This window comes from Hyposmocoma kahamanoa, unplaced genomic scaffold (genome assembly GCF_003589595.1).
Source record: "Hyposmocoma kahamanoa isolate Upper Pololo Valley unplaced genomic scaffold, ASM358959v1 166, whole genome shotgun sequence".
Lineage (NCBI taxonomy): Eukaryota > Metazoa > Arthropoda > Insecta > Lepidoptera > Cosmopterigidae > Hyposmocoma > Hyposmocoma kahamanoa.
In genome coordinates, this window is record NW_020653601.1 from 1,639,309 (window position 1) to 1,657,639 (window position 18,331).

Consider the following 18,331-nt stretch of genomic DNA (forward strand, 5'->3'; position numbering starts at 1 on the left):
TTCAACTTATGAAGACTTATACAAAAGTAATGATTACAATTAATAAGCTGAAACGGATACAACTCAACATTCGTCAACAAAGAGTGATTATATTCAGGAGATGGCAAAACTTTCTATTTATTTTAAATTTCTTATCAAAGGTTCTAATTTTGATGCATTACTTTACGAATATGTAAAAGCCTGTGTGTGAATATGACGGAAATGCGATGTGAAATCATCCTGCAACATTTGCATATACAATCCATTTTCTGCATTTCAGTAATTTGTGCTTTAAGATACGAGTTTGAGAAAGTAAGGCGACTAATGTCACAGCTAGACTGCCGTAACGCTGGTTTTCAATTGAACCCGTTTTTATAGTATAAGATGGCACGAAAGTACTGATGTTAATTAACGCTTACAAAATATGCCTTCAAATTTGCGAAAGAGCAAAAATCGCCAGTGCAACAGAGACTGAGGAGCCGGAATAGTTTTGTCAAATGTGTCGATCCTCAGAGTATTAAGCCGGCTCAGGCGAGGGGCAACCTTTGGTACGAAAGAGTACGTACCATCTGAGTTTGTCCCGCCTTTTGAGAGTCCTGGACACGAATTGCCATGCCTTCGAACTCAAGGTGGTCGCAGCAAGGATAATTTATTCAGGTCCGGATGGTTCTAACCTGAACTGCTTGTGCCGTGCGACTCAAACGATGGTCCACCTCATATCTTGCCCTGCGTGCCCTAACACCTGCACGCTTAAGGATTTAATGGCGGCTGCTAGTGACCGGTCGGCATGGCTGAGTTCTGGGCCACTATAGTATAAAGTATGTGTGTCATCGATACGATTAGAAGACTTAAAATTTTATTAAACACAAATAGGAAAATTACTAACAATTAATTGAATGTATGAAATATACTGTACTTGTTAGACATTCATATACTAAAAAGAAAAACTACAAAAGGCTGCCATGCCGCAAGCAATTTCTTCTATTTACTAACTGCCTCCGTGGCCGAACGGTTACCATGGTGGACTGCCACGCAGAGATCCCAGGTTCGATTCTCGGGCCGGGAGAAATATTTGTATGGCCTACATTTATTTATCTCGTGAGTTTGGATGTAATTTGTGATTGCCTACCTCTGTGTATCTCCATAGCACCCGCGATGCAGGATTTCCCTAGTGCGGGGCTATGAGTGTGTGCGTTATTGTTACTTCTAGTAAAAAAATAAAAAATACTTTTCTAAATTTTATAAAAAAAAAAAAAAATTAAACAAATATGTTATCTCTAGATAGTACTGTTTTATTTTAACTTTATAAGATTGAATAGATGAAAATTAGAAAGGCTGGATATCTTGTGTCCTGGATAGTAGTCAAAGTTTGACAGCGTTGGTTAAATTTCGTATATACTTCAGTACCAAGCGATATCATCAGGGCTTTAGGGTGCCAATAAGGCTCCAGGGCGTTAAAAAGGGTAAGTTTTATTGCGCCATAACAATACATCATTATACAAAAATGCTTCAGCTTATTATATAAATCTGTGAAGAGAAAATAGTGTTGAGTCAAGGATAAATTTCATAAAAATAAATATTTTTTACCAGATATTATTCCAATATCTTTCCTTTAATTTTCCACGTTTGACGTTGACACCTGTCAAAAGTTGAAGTTACTGAACGAAAACGATTGAGCCATTAAAAAGGTTCTTTTCGCTTTTGTGAAATCATTTAGTAATCATAGTAGTAGTAATGATTCGATGAGCGAGCATTCAAATTTGAAGAAAATGCTCCACCTCAATTCGTTAATCAGGTTCAATAAAACGTGGCAAATAGATCTAATTCTACAAACTTTTGAGGTTGGTTTTTTAAATAAAAAAAGTTATAATATTTTAAGATCGATATCACTGTAATACTCTTCATATTTATCGTCTGTACGGCTGTGGATTTCCCTCTGGACCTTTTGGGGGGAAAAGTGTCGTTTTTATTTTGACTTTCAATTATTTTGTGAAATCTAGTTTAAAGTGGAATAGGATAGTGCTATTGTGCCTTAATCGAAGATTAAACGCGAAATTATACGAATCTCGAACTAAAATACCCGTATCGGCCCGTTTAAAGGAATCCCGAGTCAATCCAAGCACGCCGCCTCAAATTGCCTATCCTTTTTGTGGCGGCCATATTTACAGAAACATAATTAGACTTCATGTTTAGGCTGATGGCTTTGCCAAAGCCTTAATAAATAAAAAATAAAAAATCTGTACGGCTGTCCCTTTCACTTGTTCGATTCAAGAGTCGTCATTTTATTTCGTCCTAGCAGGTTGACCTCAATTTCTCTCTAAAGTTAGACTTTGAGTTAGATATCTAGTAAAGTCGATGCACAATAATATTCTGTAGTCAAATGATCGCTTATCTATTGATCTACAAGAATCACAATACTGTATTAACTGTTACAGCTGGAATGGTATAAGGTATAAGTAGTTTACCACCTAATGTAAGAGTCGCATTACTAATTCCTTTTTCTCGTTAGTGCCATTTCTAGGAGCATTTAACTCTGCATTCTCTTATTTAGCATTCGCAACGCGCGCGCAGGCGAGTGCGCGATTTCAATGCGTCCAGGCATCCAGTGATTCACGTTCTCCCCTTTTTTGTTGTGTTAATTGCTGCAAGTGAGTATTGGAAATATTTATGTGTTGTGTGTGTGTATTAAAATATTTGATCATATTGAAAGAATTGTGTAACGTAAAGACAGTAGTAATGTCATGTGGAACACGACACTTACGGGAGTTGGCGGTTTGTCATTCCTATAACCAATAGTCCGGGTCGAAGGAAAACCAACTTGCTACGACTTGCCAAGTACTGCCAAAATCGTTCGCGGAAGATCAGTAAGGAGTAATAAGGAGTTTCTAATTTTTTTATTTGTACGTACCTAATTAAGGGTCAGACGTACCTATCTACAACCAAGCGACTTGACTATTTTGAACCCTGTCCACCATTGCACCGTCTTTTACGTGTTCACTATAACAGATCTACCTACACTGGACGACTTTCAAAATCACTAGGGGCGTCTTGTCGGCTATCGCAGAAAGATGCGACCTTAACATTTCCTAAATGTATTGAGACAAATGTAGCAAGTTTACTTAATGAGTTTCATTAACACCAACGTCAGGTGGCCCTAATTGTGCCGCCTAACCAACCCATATATCAAACGAAAGGGGGATACCTCCGTGCTATCTATCTTTACTTCAGCTGGTACGTTCTAATTATGGGTTTCGCATATTTATAGTGTTAAATATCAAATAAATGTGCTGCTATGGTTTTATTTTTATATATTGTAAAATGTATGACTGTACATCCTGCTAGTTCCCCTTCCAGCGTTCGTCTGTAGTATTTATTTCGTTCCCTCGGGGTCAGGGTCTATAGCCTTTAACTAAAAAAGTTATGCCGGAAAGCGTCTGGTGGGGCATTACTTCGCGTTGTTTTACCCGGAGGTCATTTATTCAGAAAACCTGGTCTCGCAACTATGGAATTCCATGTGTTACGAGTACCACAAGAATGAAATCAACTTCGGGGCGCTAACCAGAATACCCAGACTAGAACTAATTTGGAAAAGTTCCTGTCCCAAATTGAAACTCCTACAGGTACAGCGCTTACAGTGCTAACCGCTAGGCCTCTGAGGTCGTCAAATTACCTCAGATTACCGTTTTGGATATTAGAAGAATAGTTTTACTCTGCCGCACGGTCGCTTTTAGGGTTTAGTTGCTTGTTTTTCTTAGACCATGTTCTAGATTTTATTAAAAAGGAGCAGGTTTTCAATTCGACTGTATTTTTTTGTGTATGATCTTACGCGTTAACTCTCGTGAACTGATTTTGATGTGGTGCAAAGAGGGTATCTCATTATTGGTCCCATTTAAATTTGAAGAAAACATTCCATTTAGGGTGGCAAACTAGAAGATGAATCCGGTTTCGTGCACTTCCCGGTAACCGATTTCAATAAAACTTGCCAAATAGTTGTAACTCCACGAACTTTTGAGGTCGGTTTTTTTAGTACTCTGTACTGAGTTTATCCCATATATATGTTCTAATCGAGTAAAGGTCAGTGGCTGGAGAAGCTCCTTACCTAACCTAACCTTACCTATTTCTGCCGCCAACCAGTGATGTCAGCATTACTGTGTTCCTGTTTTGAAGGGTGCTGGTGAAATTAGAGAGAGATGAGACTTGTCAACTTACATCCCAGTGTGATGGGCGCAGTGGCAGTGCTCCTTAAAGATCTTGGCGATTTAAAGCACTTAGTGGCACTGCAACTGTTACGCACAGACGTGTAGCTTACCGCTTAGCGCACGACTTGTTCGTCCTGTCACTTGATATTATAAAAAATAAACTTCGATTTACCGGAGACATCGTTTAAATCTTTGCGAACATAATTCAAATAAAATTGTCCGCATATTTGGCCAGTCCTTTGTTGTGCTAAAATAGAAAGCAGGCAGGATATTATGACGTCATCGGATGCAATGACGGGAATGTTAACAGTTGTACATTGTTTTACATTAATAATCATTTGTATTATTTAAGCAATCCTCCGTATATGCTATCAACTGGCAGTGACTTGTAATTTAGTAGTAATAAAATTACAATTACTACTTATATTATTAAATTTCAATAGTGGACATTTTTCGGGAAATATTCCTGAAAAATTAGATAAATATAATTTCGAAGGCTCATATTGTGTTCTACGTTTAGAAATATCTTTTGAAGTTTTATATAGCGTGAATTATAAAATAAATTTATATAGCTAATAGCCACTTAGAGACAAACGAGATTTTTTTTATATAAAATATAAGTGCGCATTGGACCTTTCACAATGATGGAAGCTGACGATGAGGTCGACGATGGATCATGCACATCTAAATAATGCCTATTCAATCTTGCCTTGAAAAGGCCCAAGCTATGACGTTCAGGGAACAAGTTTGCAGGCAGAGAATTCCACTCCATAGCCGTTCGCCATATAAATGTGGAAGCGTAACACTTCGTGCGAACCCTGTCCACAACCCAAGCCTACGCCTAGTCCCCCGGTTATGGAAAGGGGAAGGCGGAATTAAATCGTGTAATTCCATCGCACGCTCTCCGTGATATATTCTGTAAAATACCGATAAGCAGGCAACTTTACGGCTGTGTTCAAGGCTCTGCAGATTTGCCTTCATTAATTCCGAGTCACCTATAAGCCTCTTGGCACGGTTCTCAATTGAATCCAAAGTGGCCAGTTGGTATGTAGCAGATCCATCCCAAATGTGGTAGCAGTACTCCATGCACGACCGGATTTATGCTTGGTACAGCTGAAGATTTCTTCAGCTGGTCGTTCAAATTGGACGACAGGTCCATTCCAAGTAGCTGGAGACGGTCGGGTATTGGTATGGATATATCACGAAAAGTCGAAGTCAGCTCAAAGGGACGCGGTTTTGTGGAGAATAGACACGCCTGCGTTTTGGTAGCGTTAAAGTTGACAAGATTGGCATCGCCCCAATCGGAGACAGCCTTGAGTGTCAAATCCAAACGGCTAACCTTGGACTCTCAACGAGACTGGATTTCCTCTCCACTGACCCTTGCATTGGTCAAGTACCTATATACAACTGTGCTGTCATCAGCATACGCAAAAGTACCTGGAATTAACATATCATTGATATGCAGCAGAAAAAGAGTTGCGAACAGTACGGAACCCTGAGGAACTATCGCCCGATGTTCGGAAGAGTAGGCTTCTAAAACCACTCGAATCGAACGTTCGCTCAAGAAATTCGAGATCCAATAGCAAAGGTCAGTGGGAAGCCCATAAGAGGGAAGCTTCCTTAAAAGGCTTGCGTGCCAGATCCTGTTCTGAGCTGTCAAAGGCTTCAGAAATCTCCAAAGACACACCTTGCTTTTTTATAGATTCGCTCTATATGTGACAGGCATACATAAGAAGTACCCCAGTAGATCGCCCTCGTCGGAATCCGTACTGGCGATCACTAAGGAGGTCGTTGTCTTCAAGGTACGACAGGAGACGTTTGTTGAGTACACGTTCCATAGTCCTGCAGAGTATGGAAGTGACTGACATAAGTTTCCCTTTTTTGGTACAGGCGTGTGAGAACAGGAGACAATTCAAAATGGTTTCATAACAGTAAAATTAACCTGTTTAATGGCTCCATCTTTTTCGTTCAGTAACTTTAACTTTCGATAGGTGTCAACGTCAAATGTGGAAAATTAAAGGAAAAATAGTGGATAAAAAAATGCGGAAAGTAATTATTGTTCTGTAAAATATGATTTTTTCAAACTGGGAATTTTCCCATGACCCAACATTACTTGTAATACACGTGAAATGCCTACATCAAGCACCAGCTCCCACAATATACTAACATTTATATTGTTTTGTATTTTGTGGTGAGAAATAATACTTAGTTATTTGTTATGTTATAGCTATGGAAGCTAAGAGCGTAGCGAGGTTTTCAAGACACGAGACGCAAGACAACTTTGCTGCCGAGCGAAACACACAACTTTTCACCTCACTATAGCGAGGAAAATGTTAGATGAAAGAAAATCAGTTGAACTACAAAACATCAGTATTTTTAATCAAAAGAAAAAAAATATCTCCGGATGCGTTGGAACGTGTACTCGTCAATTTTTATTTTTGCTTGTACTATAATTTTGTGTGATTATTGAAGTTATTTTAGTTCTTCGACAAATTAAAATAATTATAATAAACAAAATAATTATCATTGTCAAGTGAATGTCAACAATAATAAGAATAAAATATGCCAAATATAAAAATTTATATTACATAAATAAGTAATGTACGACATTATCTTTTTATTTTTATCGAAAGAATCAAGTTGGTATTTCAAAAACCTTTTCCACGCTAGCGTGCAAAAAAAACGCTTTTGCGCGCAAGTTTCTAATGTGAAAGAAAGCCTTTCCGGCTAATGAGCAGAAAACGTAATTATTTATTTAGTAACAGAAGAGCTCCTTGTGAAAGCGTTCGTCTAAAGGAAGTTCTGCCACCTTACGTATTTCCGCCGCCAAACAGTAATGTGAGCATTACTGCGTTCCGGTTTTGAAGAGCTGGTGAAATTACAGGCGCAAATCTGCTGTAGGTATAAAATTTATTGGAACATACAGTTGAAAGCGCTCTGTTGTCACCTCCCTGTGCTGTTCCAGGATCGTTCCCTGATTCCAAAAATTTCTCAACCCTTGTGTTGTATTGGCGTCGGACATTGGAGGCCAATATAGAAAGCGAGACTACCTTAAAATCGCTACCATACCTACATCATGATATTTTAATTACCCGAGAAAATGATTTGATTGTTCAATAATCTCAGTACCGAGTACGAATGTAGTAGTGAGTTATCGCGTAAAATTCACACAAAGAAAAAGAAAAATAAACAGTCGAATTTGGAACCTCCACCTTTTTTTTAAGGCGGGTAAATTGTGAACCCATTAAAATTTTAAGAAAACATCCCACCTCCAAGGGGATGAATGACTTTTGAGGTACATTTTTTTGGTACTCTACTGATTACAGATTGTTTTTTGTCGATAAATCAGTCGTTTGTATTGTTTCAGCCATCTACAACTATTCAAACACCAGTTCTTCAGTGCCACACGTACCCCTCGAAGTCGGGGAACTTGTCCACTGCGAGCGAGAGGCGCGCCACTGGTATTGGGGCAGGAGTCTTCGCTCCGGGGCGGTTGGCGCTTTCCCCAAAAACTACGTTCTATTTCGAGAGTGCAATGTTGACAGGTAAATACTTATCTAATCATTGTCATGTTGAATGAATACTTGTCTACTCAAGTGTCTACTCAAAATTGAGTAGTTGTTTAGTATTAGAGTGCCAAATAGTGCATGTACAGAAAATTAATTCCCTTACAACCCTTGAAACCACTTCACAAACACAGGGTGTAATCGTTAAGTGTGCCTATGCGATTATTCCTTAAATGTAACAGATATCAAAAACCTTTAAACTGATATCGAAAGTATGTTACCTATACTACAGCGTGAAACACACAAAGAGCGGGAGCGGGTCGGGCGCGAGTCGGGTCAGGACTAGCGATGGGCATGTCGAGTTATTCAACTAGTTTAACGCGAGTTACTCCCACAACGAGTCAACTCGAGTTACTTTTTTATGAACTCGAGCTAGATCCGTTCGGTTCCCGCCAAGACGAATACTTCATTCATAAAGCGCATCGGTTTCTCGGTCTTACTCGGTAGGTTCGGCGACCTTCGGAACATACTCGAGTCGCGGTCGGCCGGACGATCGATCCCAACTCGGTGAATCGTCGGTTCGAGTTCCGCTCTCAACTCGTGGTTACTCTGTCAGACACCGAGCCGAGTTTCAGCGACCGAGCAGTCAGGTCAACTCGAATAACTCGAATTGAAAAAAATACAGCTCGCCCCGTCGCTAGTCGGGACTGCGGCGGGTCAAATTCCGTGTATTTATAAGGACGACAACACAGACCAGCGCCCGACCCTCACCCGCTCTCTGTGTGTTTCATGCTTAAACGCAAACTAGGATGATCCCTTGACACTTCATTTGACGTTTGTCATAGAGATGAGGGTAAAGTCGATAGATTTTTTAGTGTATTTGTTTTTTGAAGCAAAAGTTCTCTGTTACTTGTACTTTCGTTTTTCTGATGTAAATGTGAAAGATGTACTATATATGCATGTGTCAGCTGTTTTGTATTAAATTGAAGGCATAAAACACACGACTATTAACTGCCTCCGTGACCGAACGGTTACCATGCCGGAATGCCACGCAGAGGTCCCAGGTTCGATTCCCGGGCCGAGAGAAATATTTGTACGGCCTATATTTATTTCTATCGAGAGTTTGGGTGTAATTTGTGGTTGTCTATGTGTGTGTCCATGTTACCCGCGACTCAGGGCTTAGTGTGGATCTATAAAAAAAAATTAGAAAATTTTACGTTTATCGTATCATTAATTCATAGGTTTCAAAAAAGTAATAACCTAATACGAGTAACACTGACATAAGAATGGAAGTAAATTAATTTGCTACTCCGCGAACCCTTTAGCTAGTGTGGAAAAAACGCTTTTGCTCGCAGATGTCTAATTAGGAAGAAAGCCTTTCCGAGCTAGTGAGGTGAAAAACTTATTGATGTCGTCACCTAAACGTTAATTTAAAACGATATTATAGTTTTACACAATTCTGTTAGAGAACACTTTTCTATTAATACGTAAAGATGACATCATTTACTTGCGACAATCAATAAGCTGTGACGAAAATCAATTTATAATCAAACAAAGTGTTCCCAACTACCATGTGTAACGTAAGTCAACGTAAATTCAATAATTATTTATTTGTTTAGAAAACTAATCACCGATCTCTGGTTATTAACACTTGTTCTTGGCAAGGATTTGCGTAATGCCCGTTCCCAACAATCTTGTCCTTGAAAACATCTGCATCCGCAAAAACTCTGCATCGATCGATGCATCTGCAAAAACCCAGCATCGATCTATGAACTATAAAAAAATATACATAATTTCGTTAACAAAGAAGATATCCATAATATTAACCTGAGGATTAAGTTCAAACTTATGCTACCACGATTTCTTTTGTCAAGGTAAATGATTCTTTTAACGGGAACTGTATACTAGTTTCCAATAAAATTCTGGAGCATATATTAAGATTACCATTTCCTAAGTTTAAAACTTACATTAAAAGTGTTTTAATTGAAAAGTCATATTACAAAATTGTAGACTAGGTACGTGTTAGATAAAGATGTATGGAAAGACAACATGAGTCTAGATTCCACACAAATATGACTCAAAATGTATTCTATATCATTTAAGTTTATTTGAAAAGAGCAATCCCTAGAGATTCTTGTTCGTTCTTCTCAGGGAGGTCAGCATAGTGAACAAGCAGTCGCTTAAAAAATGACGTTTTCAAGTGTGAAAATTTTATCTATAGAATAAATGATTATTTAATAATAATAATAACGCACACACTCAACATAGCCCCGCACTAGGGAAACCCTGTGTCGCGGGTGCCATTGACACACAAATTACACCCAAACTCACGAGAGAAATAAATGTAGGCCATACAAATATTTCTCCCGGCCCGGAAATCGAACCGGGGACCACTGCGTGGCAGTCCGGCATGGTAACCGTTCGGCCACGGAGGCAGTTATTTTGACTTTGACTTTGATGCGGATGCAGATATTAGAAAATATGCGGATGCGGCTGCAGCCCTATGCCAAAGATATATGAAACTAGATCAATCATCTATTACAGTAGTCTGCTACCAGCAGCTTATATAACTTGTAATATAATAACTCTATCTAACGCTGATAGTATTTCAATTAGGCCTGATTCATCATTTATCAGGGTCGGCGACCGGGCCAATTGGCGACATGACCTATGTTATACTGATAAAGCCCTGGGAAATGTCGTCGCTTTCATTGTAATTAATCGAGTACAAATTCGAATAACGAAAATGATTACGAAATTTTAGAGAGCTTAAATTAAAAAATCTAAATTTCTAATGGTATGAAGTGTTTTTGGCAATATGAATTTAGGCCACTGCAGATTGGTATTGTGAAGCTTTGGAATCTTAAATATTAAGAAAGAAAGAAGAAAGAAAGAACTTACTTGGTACTTGGTGTAACGGGCTAGTGTCCGCAACTCGACGTCAAGGCGCCGATTTTGCGTGTAAGAAAGAAAGAAAATACATTTATTTGTTTACCACAATGACACCACAAAAGACAAAAGACAAAAAAAGAGAAAACGGAACAAAACAGAACTAAAACAAAACACGATCAAAACATTCAACGTAAAACAAATATATAATTACGAAACAAAAAGACAAACAAACACAAAATAAAAATGTATATACAAAAATTAGATAAAATTAAAACATGAACTATTCACACAAAAAATAAAAAGATGACTAAATATTGAGATACCTTGTGTGGTGCCAGCCGCAGTAACAAAAGGGTCACAAACTCAGTATATTCAAACCTTTCGACTCATCCGAAGAACAGAGTCCGATATGATTATATAGCGAAAAGAGAATAACTACGTTACGAGAACAATTTCGTTATTCAAACTAGGTCCTATGTAAAGGTATTTTGAGAATTTATATATCTTACTTCGTTTCGGAAATATAAAATCGAACAAAGGTAGATCTGACATCCACAGCGAAGAAGAACGAACGAAATGTACTATGCCCTGAGAACAAGTAGTCTTACACATAGACCTTTGTTCTACGGATGTGTCGATTTGAAGAAAAAAAAATCTCAATGAATTTGTGGTGTGGTTTTGATTGAAACTTTTAGTAGCAGTTTTTAGGAGCTCTTCCTTGTGAAAGAGTTCGTCCAGGGAAGTACTGCCACCTTACCTATTTCTACCGTCAAGCAGTAATGTGAGCTTGTCTCAGGGTGACGGGCGCAGTGGCAGTGCTCCTAAGATCATTGCGATTTAGAGTTTTGATTGGCACTGCAACTCTTATGGATAGTTGTGTCGCTTACCACCAGACGCAAGACTTGTTCGTCCCGTCACTTGTTGTTATAACAAAAAAAAAAAACTAAAAGCTTGTGTCATAGCGGACAGAAAATGGCGATAAGCTATTATACAGCCTTGGCCAAAAGTATTGAGCACCCATGATAACTCACAGTTTTTTGGGGAATATGAAAATGAATTAATTTAAAACCATTTATTTACACATGTTAATATTACTATTTATTAAATAAAAATCAAAATTGCGTGTGTCCACCCTTTGCCTTAATTACGGCAGAAATTCTTTTTGGTAGAGAGCGGACAAGATTTTTACAGTCTTCAGGACGTATAGCGTTCCATTCTTGGCGCAGACGGCGTTTCAGTTCTTCCTTTGTATTTATTGGGTGGCGCCTGACGTTGCGCTTTAATAAACCCCATAAATGTTCTATGGGGTTTAGGTCCGGAGACTGGGCAGGCCACTCCAGAAGCTCAATGTTTTTTTCTCTAAACCATGTCATAGTGCTGGCAGATTTATGACATGGCGCGTTATCCTGCTGGAATTTGACGCCATCCATATTTGTATCGCCAAAAAGAGTTGAAAATGAGGGCAATGAGGGCAGCAACGCAGATTCCAGGACGTTGATGTATTTTGAAGAGTTCATGCGACCCTCACACACAAACATTTCGCCAACTCCTGAATCAGTCATGCAGCCCCAGATCATTATCCGCCGTGTTTTACGGTTGGCACTATACAGGCTGGACTAAATTCTTCGCTGTTAGACAAAGAATCGAGGATGGCATTGATAACGTACCGAAACGTCGGCCGCAAGGCTAGATGAATGGACGATAGTCTAAGTAACCGGAAAAAACGATGCAATTAATCGAAGATCGGAAAGGAGGCCTACACTTAGTTTGATAACAGCGTGAAGTCGAGTGAAGCCGAGATCAACTGCATGCAGTTAATGCGTGATGTCGTTTTCAACTTCATACAATCGAGGCCTCGACTGCATGAAGTGATAACGACTTCACGCATTAACTGCATGCAGTCGAAACCGATTTCATGCTGCCGAGATCAACTGCATGCAGTTAATGCATGACGGCGTTATCAACTTCATGAAGTTGATTACAAGTTACAAGAAGTCAATCTGTTAATCATATAAAATCTGCCTTAGCAGTGGATATCAAGTTTGAAAAAAGTTTTAAACTTATTTTCAGGTGTGGTGACACCATTTTGGCGTCGGCAGGAGGGAGCGGCGTGGTGCACGACATAGCAGTCACATTAAGAGAATGGCTCAAGATTTGGAAAATCTTGTATAGAGTGAGTTTTTTTTTAAATCTTCCAATATTTACTTCAACTACGAGGTCCTTACAGAGACCAAGCTGTAAATATAGTAAATCTTTAATAGTGAGGTATAGCTCCTTGTGAAAGAGTTCGTCTAGGGAAGTAGTGCTTATCTATTTCTGCCGCCAACCTGTGATGTCAGCATTAATGTGTTCCCGTTTTGAAGGGTGTTGGTTAAATTACAGGCACATAGGACTTGTCATCTTATGTCTCAGGGTGACGCTACAACTGTTATGGACAGGCGTGTAGTTTACCATCAGGCACACGACTTGTTCGGCCTGTCACCCCCTGAGAAGAACGAGCAAGAAACTGTAGGGATTGCTCTTCTAATAAACTTAAATGCTGTAGAATAAATTTGAATCATATTTGTGTGGAATCTAGACTCATCGTTGTCTTTCCATACATCTTTATATAACACGTAGTCTACAATTTTGTAATATGACTTTTCAATTAAAATATTTTTAATGTAAGTTTGAAAGTTAGGAAATGGTAACAAAACTATGGGACACAAGTATATGAAGGTAAAAAGACATAATAACATTATAATTATTAAATTAAAAATGTGCAAAAATCCCGGTGCAAAATCGGACTTACAAAGTTACACAATCTGTTTATTATTTTCAATTGTTAAAGCAACGCCTTTAAGTAAACAAATAGAGAGTTAAGACTAGTCATGTTAAAACAGAACATGTAGTTGCCCAAAATCACAATATCAAATACGTAAACGTGTGTCAATCCAAAAAGATAACATTAACTAATAATCATCGATAAAAGACTTGGATATTTTTTAGCTGTAATTAAAAAGCTATGGTAGTTTAATGGTTTGACCTATCGCCTCACAAGCAGAGACCGTGGGTTTGCATCCGGACTCGCACCTCAAAGGTTTCCGGAATTTATGCGCGAAATATAATTTGAAATTTACTATAAGCTTTACGAAAAATAAAGCCTCGCTTATATATAAGTGTTTTTTTAACGTACACACTCATAGCCCACACTAGGGAGACCCTGTACCTCGGGAGCCATGGACACACACAATAATAATTACGCTCTATCAATCAAACTCACGAGAGAAATAAATATAGGTAGGTCATACAAATCCCCGGGATCTCTGCGTGGCAGCCCAGCATGGTAATCATTCGGCCACAGAGGCACTTAGTTGTATTTAAAAAATACCCATTTATTTTATTGCGAAAAGTCCATATGATGAAGGTGGGGTCGTATTTGTCACCCTTAAAGTGACCTTGTGAAGTGCTTATGTCTTCCATGCTGTTTTCCAGGACAACGACGACCGTTTCAAGTTTATGGAAGTAAGCATGCGCGCGCTACTGGAGCTGCGCGCGCAGGCCGCGTCAGGCGCGCTGCCGCAGGACCAGCTGCGGCGCGTCGCGCGGACTGCGATCTTCACTATCGACAAGGGCAATAGGTAACGATGCTTCAAACAATGCTTTTCAAAATGTATGTTCGTTATCGCTAGTTACACATAGATATCTTATCACAGTACACCTTTTCCTCTTCTACCGATATAGCAATCCATTGTTAATTTCGAAAGTTCGAAGATATCTTAAAATGATTGAAAATGATGAAACGATCACTGGATGACCTAATGGTTGGCACAATGGGCGCTAAATGGGGAAGTCCCGGGTTCGATTCCCAGTGCGCAGTGGGATTAATTTAGGGAAACGCACCGTTCTAAATTGGTTCTGGTCGAATTGTCTGGTTAGAGCCACGGAGTTACGTTCCTATGGTACTCACACCAGGAATTCCGGTTTGAGACCACGATACTGGTATAGCTGTCTAGCACTTGACTATTTTAACTATCTGCTTAGATTCTTGTCTCACGGTACATTTTGTATTTTTAAATGGGCGCTGCATTAGATTTAAGAACCGGTGGACGGTATCCTATACGTTATCTTATACCCCCATATCTTTCTACATTAGTTTTGATTATGGTGACCCTCCCTGCGGATCCTTAGGGTATACGAGAAGGACACTATGACCTGCGTGAGTATGCCCGCGAACCATCTAAATCAGGTCCTAATCCCAGATCAGCCCGTTTGCACAGAATTCATCCGGTTCTCTGTAAGGCTAGTGCCTTAGGTGAGCCGCCTCGGGTGCACGTACAACTCCCTCCCTATTTTCCAGATAGGTACCAGAGCTGTAGGCACGCTCACTTCCCGACGCCGATAAACGGCGTCTCCGACCGGAGAATGCCTAGATCATCCTCTACTAACTTTTCGGGTTAGTGCCAGAGATGCTGGTAGCAGAGTCCTACGACAATGTCCGGACATAGCTAACGACTTAAAGGGTAACTCAAGTCTCCTGCGCGTCGCCGCACCAGATCAGGCCCTCGTCTAGACCGCTATTAACACACATGCTACCGGTGCAGCAGAACGTGTTCATCCCTGCAGCTATCCACAAACCCCGGCGAGTCCATACCCAAGTCCGGGTGCGCTAGAGACACCCGCCGTACCCTGCTTTTACCGGGAAGCCCGTAGTCTCCCCGGAACTCCTTATCACTCGGGTCGCTAAATAGGGATGTTAGGGACGGTACGTGACGTATCGAGTAGCACCGCTTCTATCCTACTACTTCAAGTTGGTAGCAAGACTGGCTGTAATTAACCAATTATGTTATAATCTCGCCACTGGTTTTTTATGAAAATTCTGATACTTACCAGGACATTAGGAATGGAGCTTGCCGTGCGTACGGCAGGTGGACAATTAATCGACCCCCTTCGCGTTTCCACGTACAAATTGAATTTGCTCCACGATGAAGCCAACGCACGAATAGAGAAAAACATGGTGAGTGTATTTTAATTATTTTTATTTTTAAGCGGTTTCAAAAAAGGTAGAGCTTCTCAATCCGACTGTATTTTTTTGTATGTACTCCTGATTATATTTGTGAACCGATTTTCATGGTTTTTTTTTTTGTTGGAAAGAGGGTACCTCAGTATTGATCCCATTTAAATTTGAAGAAAATATTCCACTCTAAGTGTGGCAAAACTGGGGATTGAATCCGGTTTTACGGACATTCCGGTAACCGGTTTCAATAAAACTTGGCAAATAGATGTAATTTCACGAACTTTTAAGGTCGGTTTTTTTAGAAAAAAGTTGCAGAAATATTTTATATCATGTCAAGAAATAAAATGCCAATGTCGAGAAAACATAGTCTGATCTTTCTTTCTATCTCAGTAGTTTATGTAAGCGCCCCGAGATGGGGTTGAACACTTTTTAAAGCGCGCTATAAAGTGTTTTGTTATCGACATTGTATCGCCTGTGGAGTGATTTCTCGAGCGCATGCGTCCAACCCGCCAGGAAACCACCCCCAGCAGCCCCGCGGCCAGCATCCCGCCCGCCGCGCGCAACTACTCGGTGTGCGTGCGCGTGCACAACTTCGTGTGCCGCCTCAACGACTCGGCCGAGCTGCTGCTGTCGCTGTACGACGCGCAGCAGAACAAGCTCACCGAGCACCTGCTGCTGCGCTGGCCCACGCACAACCTGGCGCCCACGCAGGTCGTCTTCACCGTACGTACCCGGCGGAACGCCTGACTCGTCCACTGTTAATGCCGTCTGTGACTCGGCGACTACTGTGAAATTTTAAGAGCGTTTTTTCCGACTTTTTAACGTTGTATTATTAGCTCTTCAGGTTTAATATACCAAATTCATGTGGGTAATTGTAGGCTTAGGACGTATGACAAGATCACGTGACGTACGCAACGTGCTATAGGAGAGCGCTCGACCAATCACGAGCGCCCCATTCCGCGCTTCGCGAATCTCGCGATTGTGATTGGTCGAGCTAATTCCACTAGTCACGTGAAGGCCTATTGTGTTCAAGTCGCGTCTATATCAACTAACAGAGGGCCTAATTTATTTTCTAGGGCGTTTCAAGCAAGTCAGCCTTAACTTGGAGGAAGTTATTCGAAGCTTGGCGCCAACAAGAAAAACAAAAAAGACAATTCCGCAATTCACTTTACTCGCCAAGCGTAGATGTATGTAGAGATATACAAGACCTTATGTATACATTATAAAGTATAGATTCGCGCAAACATTGACTAATGTTCCAAGCTTCCTCCAAAATATGCTATTGCGACCCTAAGATAATAAAACCCTTCCTTTTTTAGCTTCGCTGTAGTCAAGTACTGAGACTACATAGAGCCATGTATCCAGGTCCCTTAGTAGCTAGAGCGAGTTGTCATTACGTTTATTCCTTTCTTTCATATGACACATCAAGTATATATCCAGAAATAAGTGCCACCCATCCCGGGCAACTCATCAGGTAAATGGCCTTATATCACTTTTAAATGTGAACTGTTTAGAAAACTGAAATAGTACAGCGCCAACAACTGACCTGTTTGTACGTCTCCGTATATTCCAAATTCTTGTAATAAAGATAATATCTCTAACAATGAGGTCTGTTCCATTCGGTGGTGGGGGAAAAACAACAAAACATCTAATTACAAAACAAACGGAATCACTTTTAATTGGTAATTAAATATGTAATTTTGCAATTTTCGTCCATTATAGCAAAGCTCAAGTTAAACTGGACGATTTGAAGTGAAGCAACTGAGTACTCCCGTCAATTGTTTCGAATTCGGGCTGGCCAATCGGTGCGTAGTTGTCACAATAATGATTTGGCTGAATTGTTTTCAAACAAATTAAACGACATATCGTTTCTATTTCTGGTTGTATACTCGATGATATGACATAAACGATGTTTTGCAAAAGAGAAACAGTTGGACGAATGTATTTGGGCTTTGAAGTGGTACGTAATATTGGAAATGATAGTATTTTTTCGGATCTTAATCCCGTATTGTTGTTTTTTCCAACAAACCAACGTTTTGGGCCTCTTACAGAACCCATGGTCATGTTTGACTAGTCAGTAGTTATTGGTTTGTTTGAAAAATCAAATACATGATATTTAGATCCGAAAAAATAGATTTACTTTCTATGTGTAACAATTGCGAAAAACTATGAACTGGATGTACTGTACAACAGTCTTTGTATTCATACAAATGGTTTTGCATGAATGTGTCAAAACAATACCGTTTCTACTAAAGTATCGAAAGTGGCGTGATCAATCCTAGTTTTTAACCGACATCAAAAAAAGGAGGAGGTTCTCCATTCGACTTTTTTTTGTATTAATGTTACGGGACAACTCCGGTATTTGTGCACCGATTTTCATGATTCTTTTTTTGTTGGAAAGAGGGTACCTCTATAGTGGTCCCATTTCATTTTGAAGAAAATCCTCCTCTAAGAGTGGCTGTTCACGCATGAAGATTCATTTTTATAAATAGCGCTTAAATTTTATTATAAGGAGCAATTATTTTAATGGTTGATTTTGCTAATCTCTAATTCACGGCGTTTTTCTCTCTCAATATACTTTGAATTGTGAGAACCGATTTTTATTATCTCCTGAGTCAAGTTCCGTATAGTGGCGAACTAGGGGATGAATCCGGGGTTCCGCACTTTCCGGTGACCGATTGCAATAAAACTTGGCAAATAGATGTAATTCCACGTACTTTTGAGGTCGGTTTTTTTAGTACTCTGTACTGAGATTATTT

At 39.7% G+C, this 18,331-nt stretch overlaps 1 protein-coding gene across 1 annotated transcript in view; it reads left to right on the forward strand.

Annotated features, from left to right (window-relative positions):
• The window catches only part of LOC113225536 (dedicator of cytokinesis protein 1), a 198,497-nt gene that overhangs the window by 133,923 nt on the left and 46,243 nt on the right, over positions 1 to 18,331 (forward strand). Inside the window, exons 2-7 of the mRNA XM_026457860.1 lie at positions 7,546 to 7,723; positions 12,647 to 12,749; positions 14,051 to 14,196; positions 15,449 to 15,572; positions 16,086 to 16,295; positions 16,649 to 16,759. Of these exons, the coding sequence (XP_026313645.1) occupies positions 7,546 to 7,723; positions 12,647 to 12,749; positions 14,051 to 14,196; positions 15,449 to 15,572; positions 16,086 to 16,295; positions 16,649 to 16,759 (872 nt within the window). The remainder of the gene's footprint in view (positions 1 to 7,545; positions 7,724 to 12,646; positions 12,750 to 14,050; positions 14,197 to 15,448; positions 15,573 to 16,085; positions 16,296 to 16,648; positions 16,760 to 18,331) is intronic.